The following is a 17521-nucleotide window of genomic DNA, read 5'->3' on the forward strand; positions in this document are numbered from 1 at the left end:
CAAAAACAAAAACAGAAAAGCTATTATAAACTGCCATATTCACTGTAGCTTTAAAAGCATTAGCTTGAATTAAAGACCAAACAGAAAAGTATGCACTTCCCTGTAGAAGAATAAGCAAATTAACTTTTGAATTGCATGTTTCAAATTCTTTCGGCTCTTTATCTAAGGTGTCGTACTATGATTCTCCATAAAAAATGACGTTAATGGGATGGAAATATCACTTGCCTACCCTCCATATCCAGCAGCACTCACACAGACCCTGGGAGTGGTGAGAAATAGAGTTCCTATTGGCTTCTACTATTACAGCCCAACATTCTGCATGTTAGTGTGCCTTAAATATTACATTGTTTCTGGCTGCTCTTCTTACTCTTGTTTCTGAGGATAAAAATCATCTAATCTTCCTTGAAATCTTTATAATTGTAGATTTATAATTGTAGACTTATTTTTATATTATGTGTATGAATGTTTCCTGCATATGTGTATGTGTACCACGTGTGCCTAGTTCCTAAGAAGGGCAGAAGACATCTTTGGATCTCCTAGAACTGCAATTACAGGCAGTTGTGAGTTGTCATATGGCTGCTGGGTTTTGAAGCCATGTCCTCTGCAAGAATAGCAAGTGCTCTTAACCCTGAGCTATATCTATGACCCTGATAACCACAGCTTATAAACTATGATACAATCCATATTCAAAAAGATTTTTCATATGAGTAGAAATTGATTATAATCAATCAGCTCATAAAATAGTTGCTGAGTGAAAGAGATAAAAAGTAATTTAGAAGTTACAATTACACAAACTCGAGGGACTAACAAATTGGGTTTAAAGAGCTTCAAAAGGGTAAAAGTGATAAATTAGTCTATTACAGTCACTTGAGTTATCTAGTTCTAACCGAGAAAATTCATATCCGAAATCATTTACTTACTCATTACAGTATTTAAATCTTCACTTACTAAAGTGAACTTGCATCCACCACAGAAATTGACAAGTACTTCTTGGGTAGGAAGGACAGGTAACAGTGTGATGGTATCAGCACACTGCTCTTTCAAATGCTCCTCCAGTTTAGACACTGCTAAGTGTGGAAACCAACAGCTCACAACACGCAACCCTTCTCCTACTTTCAGTTTTATACAACTGCAATCACAACAAAAAAGATTTCAAAAAGAAATACAACAAATTTTCTAGGAACACAAGTCAATGAATGTCAATAACCCCATTTATTCTGAGCCAGGACGAAAAGCAGAAATCCTATGTTGTTACTTTGAACTTAAGTGTGCAAGGAAATAGCTATTCCATATGTTAAGTTACCAATGAGGAGTTACTGTTAATTTAGAGTTAAAACTGAAACCCACAAAAACAACTCTGTAGCTTACATTCTATATCTATTCCTACAAATAATGTCCCTGGAGAAGAGAGAAACTGAAGTTACCACCTCTGTTATCTGTCATCTAATGAGAGGGGTATGACTCTTACACTCAGGTGGAAGCAGGAGGATTACAGCAAGTTGAAGGCCAGTCTGGGCTACATAATGAGTCCAGAGTCAATCTGAGTCACATAAAAAAACAAAACAAACAAAAAACAAAAACCTGTTTCAAAAACCAAAACCATGTTTGCCTAAATTAGCCTTCCATCTTTACTCAACAGTCCATGAACCTAATTTTTCAAGTGTGATTTCCACACTTAGCACATGGGGGCAATGCTCTCCTGGTGTGTCAGGAGCTCCACCAGTCTTCTCTTTCTGCTCAAACAAGCCCTGCCAGTGAACTCCACAAAAGTAGCTTCCAGCAGTGCTTTTTGCCAGAAAACTCCTTCTTGTCAAAAGCTCTTCCTTGTCCAGGTGAGATGGCTCACGTGGAAGGTATTTGTCCCCAAGTCTGTTGACCTGAGTCCAATCTCAGGACCTACATGAAGGAAGGAAGAAAGAACTGGCTCCTGCAAGTTGCCCCCTGACTTCTACACTTACGCGTTTCCACTCTCACCCCCAAAGACTCATTTTAAAACTCTTTGTTAGCATATACACAAATAAAAATGTTTTCATTGCACAAAATAAATAAATGCGGAGTACAGAGATGGCAGGATTGCAGCTTCTATCTCTGCATCCTCTCGTCTACACTGACAGCCAAGAGGCCATGCTTACTGTGTTCCCCTTACATGGAAAATCACGGTGCCCATTAGAATATTTTGAGGATATGAAAAGGAGAAGAGGGTGGAGGAACATGTACTGAATTCAGTTGCTCCTTAACCATTTCTTACCAAGCTCAATATTCAGAGCTACAATTATGACCAAATGTCATTATATTTGTATGCCATGATACTACTGCCTTATTTGTTTTTTTTTTCTTTTCAATAGAGAAAAAAACCCCAGCATTTTAAAGTCTGTTTTTCTAAAAGAAGTCATGTGTCTGTCACAAGACTGTATTCTATTGCTGCATTTAAAAATGTTACAGAAAGTATACAGGTCTCACACACCTCCAGCCCTTTCAGTGAAGTGCAAACATAACTCCAATGATTAAATTCCATTACATTCCTTCCAAATGCAGAAAATAAACTCTGATTTGTTCCTTGTTTGAAACTAGAAATACTTTTAAAGAACACAAAATATCTCCAGAAAGGTTTATAAGACTGCAATTTACAGAGCAGGCACCAGGCCGTAGAGACCTGCTGTAGCCTGTGCTGCTGCTGCAGTTCTCAGCAGTCCATGAACTAGACACACAAGAGACTCTTCACCTGCTAACTTCCTATGCAGTGACGATTAAATCCAACTAGTGAGATCTTTTGAGAAGTTGGGCATGATAGTGCAGGTTTATAATCATAGCACTCAGGAAGCTGAGGCAGGAAATCTTGGGTAAAAACACACCCCCACACTCACTCCTCCACCCCCCCCACCCCTTACACACACACACACACACACACACACACACACACACACAGAGAGAGAGAGAGAGAGAGAGAGAGAGAGAGAGAGAGAGAGAGAGAGAGAGAGAGAGTGTGTTAAAGATAAGATAGTTTTATACAAAAACATGCTCATTCTCTCTAGAGCAGCTTCAAAGAGTCACAAAACAATTCGGATGCAGTAAAACTTAGCCTAATCTTCCTCAAAGCAATCTACATGTACATTCTTCTTTTATTTTAAAAATGAGTTTTCTTCCTTAACTGCTTTGGAATCCATGACTACAAAGAGGCAAATTCTAGTTCTATTTGATGACAGCAAACAAGGGCAACCACTGCTCTCCTTAACCACAAGGCAGTCCTAGTTTACTAGGAAGGGTCCTAGTTAACGTGGGAACAGAGCACTAGTGCTGTTTAAATGTGAAACAGCCTTTACACTTTATGCCATCAAAGCTTCTAAATCATTTAGCGAAACACCAAGTCTGAACTTTAACAGGCTCCGAAGAAATGTAATACAATAAGCAACTTGTTTAGCCTATAGTAATATTCATGTATGATATAAAATGCAAAAATGAAAGATTTTGATCTCAATCATGTAACAAATGTACAATTTTACATAGATTAATAATCTATTTTAAAAGGTTTTTCTGTAACAACTGTAATAACTTTCACATATTCATAAAAAGTCAAGTGACAAACCCAATAAAATGTAAATGAAAACAAATGTAAGGTTAGTTATAAATAAAAGAAACTGAAAAGTAATCAGGCCATTGTTTATATTTGTTTGTATTTTGTACCTCAGAATAAAAAGTAAAAACACCAACAGTGACATATATTAGAAATTATTTAAGAATATCACTGACAATTTTATCATTGATATTTGACTTAAGGAAGTCATATAAAATTTTAAAAAATGAACTACACATGATTCAGCTCAACTTACTAAGTTTTTATGGAATTTCTCATCATCTTGAAAAATGTCCTTCTGCAAATCATAAAACAACAGACAAAACTGGATTCTTTACTTCTGATTCTGAAACCCCAAGCACTTTAGCTACTAATTACAATGTATCGGTGAAACAAAACAAAACAAAACAAAACAAAACAAAACACTTACTTGATCTGTCCCATAAGGCAGTCTGCTCAGAGACCCGAAGGCTGTCATTCTCCAGAGCTGCTCTCTGGTCATGTGCGGTGCCTTTGGAGTGCCTGTGAAACAGGCGGCTAGCAAAGCCTTCCAGTTTCTGGAGGGCTGTGGATGTGCCCGTGTGCTGGCTGCAGGACAGTTCTTTGTAGGCTGCCATTCACGTGCATTTACACTTAAAGTCACTGCGAATGTTTCCAGAAGGAGCTCAACTTCCTATCGAGAAGCTAAGGGCTGTGCATGTGTTAAACTTCCTGTCTGCAGGGTTTGCAAACCACCACCGCTGCTTCCTGTTAATATAAAACAGCACACTACCGAGCCTTCCTCTGCCAAACTCCTCATCTCCGCCAGAGATGCACACTTTTAAACCTTGCCACAGCTGCTAAAAGGCTCGAGGTTTTTATGATTCTGATAGGAATATGCATGGGAATGAGCACAGGAAGTATAAAAGTTCACAGAGCAGGTTAATAAGTATTTTGCAAAATATGGGAAACTAGTTAAACATGTATTACAACCCTATGTAACTAGAGGCCAAATATTAACATGCTAGAATTAGCTTATAGGAAGTCAGCCTAGATAGTCAGACTTTATGAATCTTTATAAGCAGTTAACATTTCATCAAAATTGGTATGACTAGATGTGACAAGATTCCTTCAAAAAACAACTGATAACATATGTCATAACTAAAAAAAATTGAACTAATTTCAAAGAACTCAAAGTTGCTAACTCACTCACTTAAGTTTAATACATAGGGGAATTACAGAAATTTTGCATACCAGTTTTACTTATCAAATTTATTTCTGGATATGTGTCTGTCTATAAATAATACATTTCAAAACTCTAACATTTGGAAAAAACAAGAAAAAAATCAGATTTAAATTTTGGAAGACAATCATATGGCAACCATAGGTTGTAATTTTATTGGCTGTCAGCCATACCAAGAAATTTTCATTCAGAGAAAAAGAATTTCTTCCAACTGGTTGAGGAATGTTAAACTCTTAATACAGGAGACTGCTGCTTCCTTGATCTTCTGATATAATGATCTTAGAAACATTACCTACAGCAAATAAAATTTACCATCTCCAGTCTGCAGGATAAAGGGTACTGGAGGGCATTTAACAAGGATTCTGAAGGTTTGCCTTTTGATATCATGTGTGTCAGGATGTGTAGTTTTTTCCTTTGGAAGTTCAAATGCCAGAAATAGGGAAAATTAAAGGGAAAGACTTTAAAAAATAACTATATGATTAATTTTAAAAATGTGTAGCTTTTGCCAAAAATCACCAAATGTGTATAATCAGTGATTTATTAACAGCTGCCATTGTCTTACATGAAACAGAAGACTGGATGGAGCCTGCAGTGTTTAAAAGTATCCAGAGCACAGAGTGACCAGTAAGCACAAAATGGATCAAGCTTCTGAATTCCTTTGACTTGCTCTCCTAACAGAATTCTACTCACTGTCACGCTCACCGCCAATGTCACCTTGCCAGCACAGCACTTCTACATGACTCTTAGGAAAGCAAACTGCTCTCCTGTTTCCATGGCCCTTATCATTTCATATTAATATTGGCTGCTTATCAACCCGTGACCCTGTTGTCTTACCTGAATTTGTAAAGTGCAATGTACATTGTTAAAGATCAATAAACATATAAGTGAAACATTCACTGTTAGGCCTCTAAAGGTCTAAGTAAAATCACCAGTATTAGAAAATATTCTTACTTATAATAGGACTATATTTATAAATGAACTAGACAGCACTGAGTAATTTATGTAAAGATAATAATGGTGGTGACATTACTGGACTTTTCATAGCGCTCTACAATCAAAGTTTGTCTTCATTCTTTCGTGCTTATTAAGTGCAAAAACAAATTTCCAAAATCACCCGTGTTGCCCCTGCTTTCCTCACCACCGACAACTGTTAATCTGTTTCTCTGGCCTCCCCAGATACCACAGCCACGGTGCTCCCTTGTCAAACACAACTGAGTGTAACATCTCAGCTGAGCCATATTCATTTTTAACAGACATTTAGCCACTTATGCTTGATGCTGCTTAAATACAGAAGTCCCACATTTCAAACATGAAATGAGATTCATTTAACTAAAACACATAAGATGAACAATTATTATAGCAAAAAAGTAAAATTCACAAACTGAGTATCTTAAAAAATACTATGTTTGAAAGCTTTTCTTTTTTATTTAAATAAAACTGTTTCTGTTTGAAAGACAACGCAGAATGTAGAATATTTAGTTTCTGAAATATTTTTCTTGGTAATATGACCAGGAAGCTGTTGCTATGGAGGTGCTCAGAGGATCTGTCTTTTATTTTAGAAGAACTCTACTGGCATCTACTGCCTGAGAGAAACAACTGCAGCTCCAACTGAAATGTAATTACAAGAAACAACAGCAGTTTTCAGAGGTGAGCTTGCTCTGATTGCTGTGGGAAGCAATACATACATATATACATACACACACGTTTCTTATATTTAATATCAAACACTAATGATGTATTTGCTAAGTACTTTACCATATACAAGAAGATCTGCACTGTGATATTCAGGTTCAGAAAATATTTATAAATGAGAAACAGCACCAATATTATGTGATTCCCACCACCGACCCAGTGTCCTTTACAGGAGATTCAACCTGGGGTCTCATACGTTCTAAACAAGTACTGAATCAACTGAGATATATTCTCGGATATTTCAAAAACTGTATTTTTGGACAGGACCTTGCTATGTTGCTCAAGCTGGCCTGGAATTTGAGATCCCCTTATCTCAGACTCCCTGTGCACTGGGACTCAGCTGAGCATGCCCATTTCAAGACAGACACACACTTGCGAACCTTAGCGACTTGCCCACGGTCACTGGTGTTTTAAGCCTCAGTTCTGGGCCATTAGGCTGCATGAATATAATTCTCCAGAAACACCTTTCAGGTCAGTTGCAGTTTCTCGTAGGTAGGAAGTGGAGGTGAGGTGGTGGACATGGTGGGCTACTGGATCTACCGCAGGGATCTGAGACTCTGCCATGGGCATGTTTTCCTTCAGGTGGTCACCTTGTAGCCGTTCAGTTTTGTTGTCTACATCTATGTTTACAACCACTTTGGGGCCACACAAAATTATGTACAGAAGTTTGAAGGTTAAGGAGGACAAGGAATCATATTTAATATGTAATGATGTTGCCTTCACGTGGAGGACAAATGACATGACCTTGCTACTCAAATAAAAGTTTAGAATATACTGTTGCCTTTTCAACAATGTCATCTAAGTGGCTTTATACAGCATGTGAAATCCATTTAGCATAACATAGTAACTGCAATTTATCCATGGAGTCTGAAGATTTCACCTTTAATGAGTAAGTATTCCACTGTATGGATTTACCACAATTTACACATCCACTAGCAATTAACCTGCCTTTGCACCTGTCAAAAGTCAAGTGGTCACCTCTGTGGGTCCTGATCTGTTCCTTCATCTACCTCTGTCGGTCCCTTCACCTCTACCATACTGACTTGGAGGCCACAGAAGTGCTAGTCAACCTAAACATCTTACAGTGTAAATCTTCCAGCTCCCATCCAATCATTTTCCTGTTCCCACACCTTCCTTTCCTCTTCCCCTCTCCCTCTCTCTGTGTGTGTTTAAACCAGGGCTAAATCAATCTAGTCATCTTTATAAACGTAATCATGTTATAGTTTTATTGGGATTTTGCTCACTGAGAGAACTAACATCTTAACTCTGTACAATCAGTCCAGGATCCTAGAGTTTCCTGGCACTAACCTGGTTGTCTGATTTAAAAAAAAAAAAATCAGTTTTCTATAGTTTTCAATATGGAGAACTTACACATAACTTGGTAGACATATACTCAAGTCTTTTTTAAGGTTTAAATTTGCTTTTAACTGGTGTATAATTGAAATAGAACATAACAATTTTTAATGTTATTTTACACTTGTTCACTACTGGCTTTTATATATTGACACTGAATAGTTTACTTGTGCTACCATACTAGGTCCCTTCTTTTCTTTTTGTAGATTTCTTGGAATTTTCTATGTAGATTTAATCATTTTGGGCAGTGTTCCCCCAAGATTTCTGCTACCTTTGCTTTCCTTGCCATATGGAATGCCTATGACTTCCTGTGCAATGCTCAACAGGAGAAGCAAGGATAAGATATCTTTGTCTTATTTTATGACTTAGGAAGAAAGCTTTTCTTCATTTACTATGTTAACTGTAGATATAATTTTGGTAGCTCTTCTTTATTGAACTAACAAATTTCCTCCTGCTTTTAGTGATGACTTGAAGATACATTGTTTGATGAGATCCCATGGTTTCAATTCTGTCTGAACCAGCCAAGGAGAAACACCTCCCATTCTTCTTATATACTGCTGGATTTAATTTACTAACAATGCTTTAGGAATTTTTGGGCCTATATTTATAACAGGCACTGCTTAACAGCTTAACTTTCAGATTTTGTGTATGGTTGTTGGAATCAGGTTAAATAAGATGACTTCATAAAGTAAGCTGAGATGTACGTCTTCTATTTTCAAGAAGAGATTCTGAAAAGAGACGCTTATTTTTTTCCCCTAAAAGTTTGGGGGAACTATATGAGCAAGGAAGGTTTTGTTTTCATTTAAAGATTACAACTGAACTGTCCGTTTCTCTCTCTCTGTGTGTGCACACATGGATTAAGAGGTGTCTCGTACTACTGAGGTCCCCTTGCGCATCTCTGAAGGCATTTCTACTTAGCTGACATGGAATAATGCTGGGGAGGAAGATCTTTGCTGAACATGGGCGGTGCCTTCCTACAAGCTGACAGTCAGATGAGAAAGGAGTTGCAGAAAGAGCACAGTGTTGAAATAACCAGGCTAGCTAATGATAAAACAATTATATTTTATTTATTATAAGGGGAAAATTCATGGAACAGGAAATGAGAAATCCAAGAACAGCAATGTCCCACAGGAAAAGGTGCAGAGACAGTGCGCACACGGAGAAGCACAAGTTTTACCCTTGGTCCCAGCAAAGCCACACCTTAACTAAGACCCACCTCTTAAAGAAGGTTGGCTAACAAGGTTCCCCATCATCTCCCCCTTTTGTCACAAGAGCTATCCAAACCCAATACAAAACTATATACAATAAGAACAGATATCAAGTTTAAAATTACAACCAACATAAGCAATATTAAGAAAAGAACACATGACAAATGTTTTAATAAACATTCTACTTTAAGGAGTCTAAATCTTGCATCAGAAATAAGCTTGGCTAAATCATAGGAGGAAGGTAACTATGACTATCTAATCTTCAACCCCATTGAAGGTCTGAGAAGGGAAATAATATTACTGGAGTGGACAGAAAGTGTAATCAAGCAGCTGGCTTTGGAGTTGGACAATGGCTCTGTCCTTCTCTAAATCCAAGCATGTTGTTAAAAGAAAAATTCAGAATTTCTGTCTCATATAAGGAGCCATCTGGTATGGGACAGAAAAAAGAAAAAATTTAGAAAAAAAATTTACTTCTCTTCACACCTATTTTTGTCTCTATCATACTTCTCATTGAATATATGTCTGTATAAATAATGTTTAAGTCTTACACAATGAACAATGAATTTTCCTGCAGTAATCTTTGAAGTTTCCAGAAAGAAGATCGGGCCCCACAACAACTCCATCTGGTTGGTGTGACCTCATGATGTTGATAGCACTACTATAAGACCTGTTTTGGGTACCAGTTGCTGAAGATGGTTCCAACTTGGTTAGCTGAAATGGTGCAGTTTTTTACAACATTCTGGCCAGATCTCCAAGTAGGAACCTCAGAAAAACCCTACCGAATACTCAGAGACTATTTGCAATTATACCAGACAGTAATCTTGAAATTTAACCTTCATTTTACTTACACGGGATACCACAGAAAGAACACCGCCCCCATGATAGCTGGAAGTAATTCTAGAAGACAACGTCCCCTTTCCCAAAATGTTTGTCCTCAGGGTTAGGGACATCATTTAGGAGTTGATTATAATTGGTATAGGGTTAGGGTTTGGGGGTAAATTATGTAGGCTCAGGGATCTCTGGAAAAAGGGGAAATAGGATGGGATAATAGATTAGTGTGAGCTTACACTAATAATAGTGAGTAATAGAGTGAATACTTGTGAGCTATTATTTATAGGCAATTCACATTGGTATAGATTTTTGTATATTGATACAAACTTAAATTGTATTGAATATGTTCCTATTTTCATCTACAGTATTTGTATACCTAGGCAAAGTTATTTTGTCATATTATATGCATGCATGCTTCTAACTCTGCTTAAGACATTTTGTATACTGATACAATTTTAGGATATATTTATCATATTGCAACATACATTTCTACCTCTGATCAAGATATACATTGTTTACATTTTAAGATCACTGTCCTCATTTGTTGCACAGTTGCTTAAAGATTGTTTGGTATTCTAATATGAAGCCTTAGTCTTTAAGTTATATAGGTATTAGGAATTATAGATCAATAACCATCCATGTTTGTCATACTCATAGTTAAACTAATCAGGTTCTCTAGATATATAGAGATTGTATTCTGCATAGACAGACAATCTTCAACCACTTAAAAGAGCTATAGAATATGACACTTAGATAACTTGGGGTTCTGTTGAAGTGAGACACCATTGATCCTGGCAGTACTGATCTATCCCCGAGAGAATGGTGAGCACCAAAGACACTCCACTAGGAGCTTGTTTTCTTCTAGGCAACACTGGCCTTTGGGCAAGGAACTGCCCATGCATCGACCACTGACAAAATGCATGATGTCCAGACAGGACAAGCAGGATACAGGAAAAAAGACTGTCAAATCTGACCGAGACAAGGTAAGATGGTTTTGAAAGTTTTCTTGCCTTTGAAAATGGTCTGTCAGTTACTCTAGGCTTTAGCCAAAGTTGTTGTTCCAACGTTGCAAATGAGACTTTGGATGATTGCCGAAGTAGCCAGTTGTCTCGGTCATTTGTTGCACATTTTGGAAGTTGCTTGATTGCACTTCCTGCTTACTCAGGTAATATTATTTCCCTTCTTGGGTATTTGATGGGGTTGAAGACTAGATAGTTGTAATTTCCTCTCATGACTTGGCAAGTTATTTATAATACAAGACTTAAAATCCTTAGGCTAGGATAATTATTGAACCATTTATCACATGTTTCTTCCTTGATATTGTTTATACTGGTTGTAATTATAATTTTTATACCTGATACTTGTTCTTATTGTATATAATTTTGTATTAGGCTTAGAACTCTCTTATTTAAACAAAAGGGGAGGTGCTGTAGGAAATCCTACAACCAGTAGCCTTTAAGCTACTCGACCACTTGGGAGTGGCCTCTTATACTGTAAGTGCTGACGTAAAGCACACATTCCCTCTTTCTTACGGCTGCTGGATTTGGTTCCTGTGCCCCATTTGTGCAGAGGACTATGATCTGTGAGTCTACCCCTAAATAAATAAGTCTTTATTATACTCAATTATGAGCTAGTGTGGGAATTTTTTTAGAGTCTATCTTCACAGAAGTGTCAATCAAGGGCTTCAGTATGCAGCTCGCTTGAGGTGGAATGAAGAGAAAAGTACCACACAAGACTTCACTCACCATATCTTCTGTATGAAATTCCCTTTCTTCTGGGGAAAATTCTGTAGAATCCAGCTGCACAGTGTTGGGACCAAGTTGCCTACAGTATAAACTGGAAGGTGGGTATGGTCGGGGGATTTTAAAACCATGAAATTCACTACTATGTCTTTCTCTTTCCAGGGTTTAGTTTGCTTGCAAAACTGCCTGCTGTCATTTACTCCTCAAAGCGTCTCCATAGCTACTATATGTATTCTGGTGGACTTACTGCATCTTATTAATCAACCCTAGAAGCCAATCTTATCCTTTTTTTTTTTTAGTAATTTTATAACTGATTTAGAAATGAAAAATTTAAAAATTCTCAACTTTGGATATGATTTCAGTGTAGAATTAACATATACACTTTTCTGTAATCCACTCATGTTACAGGGCTTTTGCCACAGAACGGTGTGCAGAAAGTTAAGACACATGGCTTGGAAGGATGGAAAATGGTTAAAAGCACTTGCAAAGGACCCAGGTTCAGTTCCTAGAACCCAAGGGCAGCTCACAAATGTCTGTAACTCTGATGCCTTCTTCTGGCCTCTGTGGGTACCAGACAGGTATGTGGTACACATGCATTCATGTAGACAAACATTTAAACACATAAAATCTCTTAGTCCTTTCAAAATGTAATTTTTATATAAATTCAATGGCATCCACTCAGTCCCATCTTTTTTTCCCTTGTATTTATTCTGGAGATTGAAATCATGTTCTCAAATGTGATAGAGTGAACTATCTGCTCAATCCCTAAAGGGCACTTATTATCCTCATTATAGCACGTATATTCTCAACTACTTTAGCGTAGTAGGCACTCCAATACATTTAAATTAATTTTAAGTAAACAGCATTTTCAAAAGGTTATTTTCATTCATTCATTCATTCTTTCTTTTTTATTTTGTGCTGGAGTCTGAAGACTGAATCTATGTCCACCCACTTACTAGGCAAGTATTCTAATCACAAAGGTAAGCCCCCAACTTTTCTTTTCTTTCATGTTTTATATACTTGGCCATACTTCGGTACTGTGAAAAACACATCAAGGTGCCACAAAAACAGGCATTAAAAAGCACTAAGATTTTCTGATTTTATTCTCATTTTATTTTAAAGTTCAAACAAGAAATGAGCTTGTCCAACATTAGTTTCTCTTGAGAAGGCTGCAATGTTTTACTAACTTTCATTTCTATATTACTTTCCTGGATGTTTTCTTATTGAGACTGTGATAAATGGCTAACAAACGTAACATAGTTTTAATATCAGGTAACACCTTTAGGGACTTTGAAATTGTGGAAACATCAAAAGTAGTTATGAATGCATACTGTACCATAAACAGCCCCACATGTCACCAATAATTAGCACATTTTACAATCAAGAAATAAGTGAGTCTGAGGTGAGAACTAGGTCATAGCTTAAACTGACCCCATCTGAAGTGTCTCAGGCCCCAAATTAAAAAAAAAAAATTGGGTACCATGGTATAGTTAGATAATACTTAGCACACAGCAGTAAAAGAAATGGAGACAACCAGAAGGTGGCAGAATGGGGCTATGTGAATTCAAATTCAAATCTACAAAATTCTTTTGCCTTTTCTGTAGGTTTGGACAACAGATGAGAAACACAATTTTAGGCCCTTACCCAGATGATGTGCTAGGAACACACAAGAGCATTATTTTATGCACACAAATCAGGTTACGAAACTCCTGCACAGACCATCCTATCAGAAGACTATCTCCATCCTCCTGCTCCCAGAAACCCACTTATGCAACACTAAGCAAAATAAAGCCCTCTTACATCCTTCATGCCATTCCAATATTGCATCTGAATTCACTGAAAATTCACTGGAGAATTACTACAAATGTTATGCCACTTAACATATTTTATTTGGCAAGGTTGATAGCAGTTACGACAACAACAAGGTAAAATCCTTTATCAAAGTTCATAATACTATTAAGAAAACTTTATATTGACTGTTTAATAAGGTCAACTATATTTTTATTCAAATACCACTTGACTGTTTACAACAGATCTGTTTGTCTTTGCATTGCTGATTCTTACTACAGGGCCTAGAACACAAAAAACACTAGAAGGCTTTGCTCAGTCAGGTACAACATCAAGTGAAAACTAAGACTGAAAACCACTGAACAGGTACATAAGACCCTAGCATGTATTAAAGTAGTTCACCTTGCCTTTTCATCTGAAAATAAAACAGAGGTGCTAACAGCTCTCAGGCAGGGATGGCACCACCTAGAGACGAACTAGGAGAATTATAACTAGATCTGCCAATAGCAGCCAATTTACATAAGGCCAGATAAAAGGGCCCCAGAGAAACACCTAGTCCAGGGCTGGGGTAGTCTGAATGTAATTGGACCCCATAAGCTCATAGGGAATGGCACTATTAGGAGGCATGGTCCTGTTGGAATAGGTGCAGCCTTGTTTGAGGAAGTGTGTCACTATAGGTGGGGGCTTTGAGGCCTTATATAAGCTCAAGCCATGCCTAGTGTTTCAGATCACTTCCTGTTGCCTGTGGGACCAAGATATAAGAACTCTCAACTCTTTCCCCAGCACCATGTCTGCCTGCATGATGCCATGTCCCACCATTACAATAATGACCTAAACCTTTGAACTGTAGGTGAGCCATCGCCATTAAATGTTTTCCTTTACAAGAGTTGCCGTGGTCATGGGAGTCTTTTCACAGAAATAGAAACCCTAAATAACACAGGGTGGTTTGAGGTCTGCAGCAATGATCAGGGGAACAAGTGCTTCGTCAGGTCTCATATGAGGGCTCGAAAGAGCAGCAGTGACCTCCAGAGCCGCAGGAGGCTGGGACTGTTTTAGTGGTGAAATCTAAGAGTTGGGAGGGAGCAGTCCACAGGCAGTCCTAGAGAGAGACCCCTGTGTAATGTGAACTGTAGAAAGAGAAGGTGGCAGCCAGAGGAGAGGCCGTGTCCAGGAAGATGACAGAAACCCTGGTGTAGAGCAGACTGAAGGAGAAACTTCAGGTCTCCTCTAATTCTAGCACTGTGTTAGAAAGGAGTTAACAATGGCACACTTCTTTGACTGCCCTTCCTCTCCTCACTGCCCTTTCTTTCAGGTGTACAGGGAATAGCTAAAGCATTCTGGGGGAAACTGCAGAGGAAGAGGCATCTCTAACTAAGGAGATGCTTTGGAACTGCTGATGAAAAGGATAAATTACCCAATCATGGTCTTGACCTCTTTGCTCCTATTCTCATTCCCCCCACTCTTCAACTGGATTTTAGGAGTTCAGCCCAATGCTTGGCTACTGGTCTCTGCTTCTGTCTCCATCAGTTTCTGGATGAAGGTTCTATGATAACATTTAAGATAGTCATCAATCTGACAACAGGGCAAGGCCAGTTTGGGAACCTTCTCCACTATTGCTTAGGGTCTTAGCTGGGGTCATCCTTGTGGATTCCTGAAAATTTCTCTAGTGACAGGTTTCTTGCTAGCCCCATAATGGCTCCCTCAATCAAAATATGTCTTTCCTTGCTCTCTGTTCTTCCTCCCTCTCAACTATCCCATTCCCTCAAGCTATCCTCCCCTTCTCCCGCCCTCCCGTCTCCCCCCACCCATGCTCCCAATATTGTCAGGAATCTTGTCTATTTTCCCTTCCCAGGGATGGATGTGTGTGTGTGTGTGTGTGTGTGTGTGTCGGTGTGTGTATGATTTTCTTAGGGTTTACCTTGTTACTTAGCTTCTCTAGTGTCATGGACTATAGGGTTGTTATCCTTTGCTTTATGGCTAGTATCCACTTATGAGTGAGTACATACCATGCTCATCTTTCTAGGTCTGGGTTACCTCACTCAGGATGTTTTTTCCTAGTTCCACTAATTTGCATGCAAATTTCAAGATGTCATTGTTTTTTTTTTACCACTGAGTAGTACTATACTGTGTAAATGTACCACATTTTCTTGATCAGTTCTTCGGTTGAGGCGCATTTAAGTTGTTTCCAGGTTCTGGCTAAGACAAACAATACTGCTATGAACATAGCTGAGCACATGTCCTTGTGGTATGATTGAGCATCCTTTGGGTATATGCCCAAGAGTGATATTGCTGGGTCCTGAGGTAGGTTGAGTCCCAATGTTCTGAGAAAATACCATACTGATTTCCAGAGTGGTTTTCAAGTTTGCACTTCCACCAGCAATGGAGGAGTGTTCCCCTTACTCCACATCCTCTCCAGAGTAAGCTATCTTTGGTGTTTTTGATCTTAGTCATTCTGACTGGCATAAGATGATACCTCTGTGTCATTTTGAATTGCATTTCCTTGATAGTTAAGTGTCTTTCTGCCATTTGAGATTCTTCTATTGAGAATTCTGTTTAGAGCTGTACCCCATTTTCAATTGGATTATTTGGGATTTTGATGTCTAATTTCTTGAGTTCTTTATATATTTTACGGATCAGTCCTCTGTGTGATGTGGGGTTGGTGAAGAACTTTTCCCACTCAGTAGGCTGCCTTTTTGTCTTATTGACTGTTTTCTTTGTTTTACAGAAGCTTCTCAGTATCAAGAGGTCCCATTTATATATTTTTTCTCTCAGTGTCTGTGCAACTGGGGTTATATTTAGGAAGTAGTACCCTGTACCCATGCATTCAAGGCTACTTACCACTTTCTCTTTGATCAAGTTCAGTGTGGATGGATTTATGTTGAGGTCTTTAATCAATTTGGACTTGAGTTTTATGCATTGTGATAACTATGGATCTTTTTGCCATTTTAGACATGTTTACATTCAGTTACGCCAGCACCATTTGTTGAAGATGTTTTCTTTTATCTATTGTATAATTTTAGCTTCTTTGTCAAAAATGATGTGTTCATAGGCGTATGGATCAAGATCCAGGTCTTTGATTTCATTCCATTGGTCAACCTGTCTGTTTTTATGCCAATACCAAGCTGTTTTCATTACTGTAGCTTTATAATAGAGCTTGATGTCAGGAATGATGATGCCTCCGGAAGTTCCTTAACTGAACATGACTGTTTAGGTTATCCTAGAATTTTTTGTTGTTGTTGTCTTCCATAAGAAGCTGAGTATTGTTCTTTCAAGGTCTGTGAAGAATTGTGTTGGGATTTTGATGGGAATTGCATTGAATCTGTAGACTGTTTTTTGGTAGGATTGCCATTTTTATTATGTTGATCCTACCTATCCAACAGCATGGAAGATCGTTTCATTTTCTGATATCTTCTTCAATTTGTTTCTTCAAAGACTTAAATTTCTTATCAAACAGGTCTTTCACTTCTTTGGTTAGTGTTACCCCAAGATATTTTATGTTATTTATGGCTATTGTGAATGGTGATGTTTCTCTGATTTCTTTCTCAGCTTCTTTATCATTTGTATATAGAAGGATTACTGATTTTTTTTGAGTTAATCTTGTATACTGCCCCATTACTGAAGGTGTTTATCAGCTGCAGGAGTTCCCTTGTAGAATTTTTGGGGTCTTTTATGTATATTATCTTATCATCTACAAATAGCAAAAGTTTGATTTCTTCCTTTCCAATTTGCATCCCCTTGATCTTCTTTTGCTGTCTCACTGCTCTAGCTAGAACTTCAAAACTACACTGAATATCTATTATATGGAGAATCTAATATGAATTAGATATCTAATCTAATTATATGAATATCTAATATATGGAGAGAGTGGACAGCCTTGTTTTGTTCCTGATTTTAGTGGAATCGCTTTGAGTTTCTCTCCATTTAATTTGATGTTGGCTGCCAGCTTGCTGTATATTGCTTTACAAATGGATGGAACTAAAAAGACCATCCTGAGTGCAGTAACCCAGACCCAGAAAGATGAGCATGGTATGTACTCCTCATAAATGGATGCCTGTAAAGCAAAGTATAATGCACCACTAGTCCACAATCCCAGAGAAGATAAGTGTCAAGAACC

At 37.9% G+C, this 17521-nt stretch overlaps 1 protein-coding gene across 1 annotated transcript in view; it reads right to left on the reverse strand.

The window, feature by feature from the left end:
• Prkacb (protein kinase cAMP-activated catalytic subunit beta) overlaps window positions 1-4254 on the reverse strand; it is a 58288-nt gene extending 54034 nt beyond the window's left edge. Inside the window, 1 exon segment of the mRNA XM_042054161.1 lies at window positions 4002-4254. Within this exon segment, the coding sequence (XP_041910095.1) occupies window positions 4002-4188 (187 nt within the window). The 5' untranslated portion in view covers window positions 4189-4254.
• Between the last annotated feature and the right edge of the window lie 13267 nt (window positions 4255-17521).

Source organism: Arvicola amphibius, chromosome 14 (genome assembly GCF_903992535.2).
Source record: "Arvicola amphibius chromosome 14, mArvAmp1.2, whole genome shotgun sequence".
Classification (NCBI taxonomy): domain Eukaryota; kingdom Metazoa; phylum Chordata; class Mammalia; order Rodentia; family Cricetidae; genus Arvicola; species Arvicola amphibius.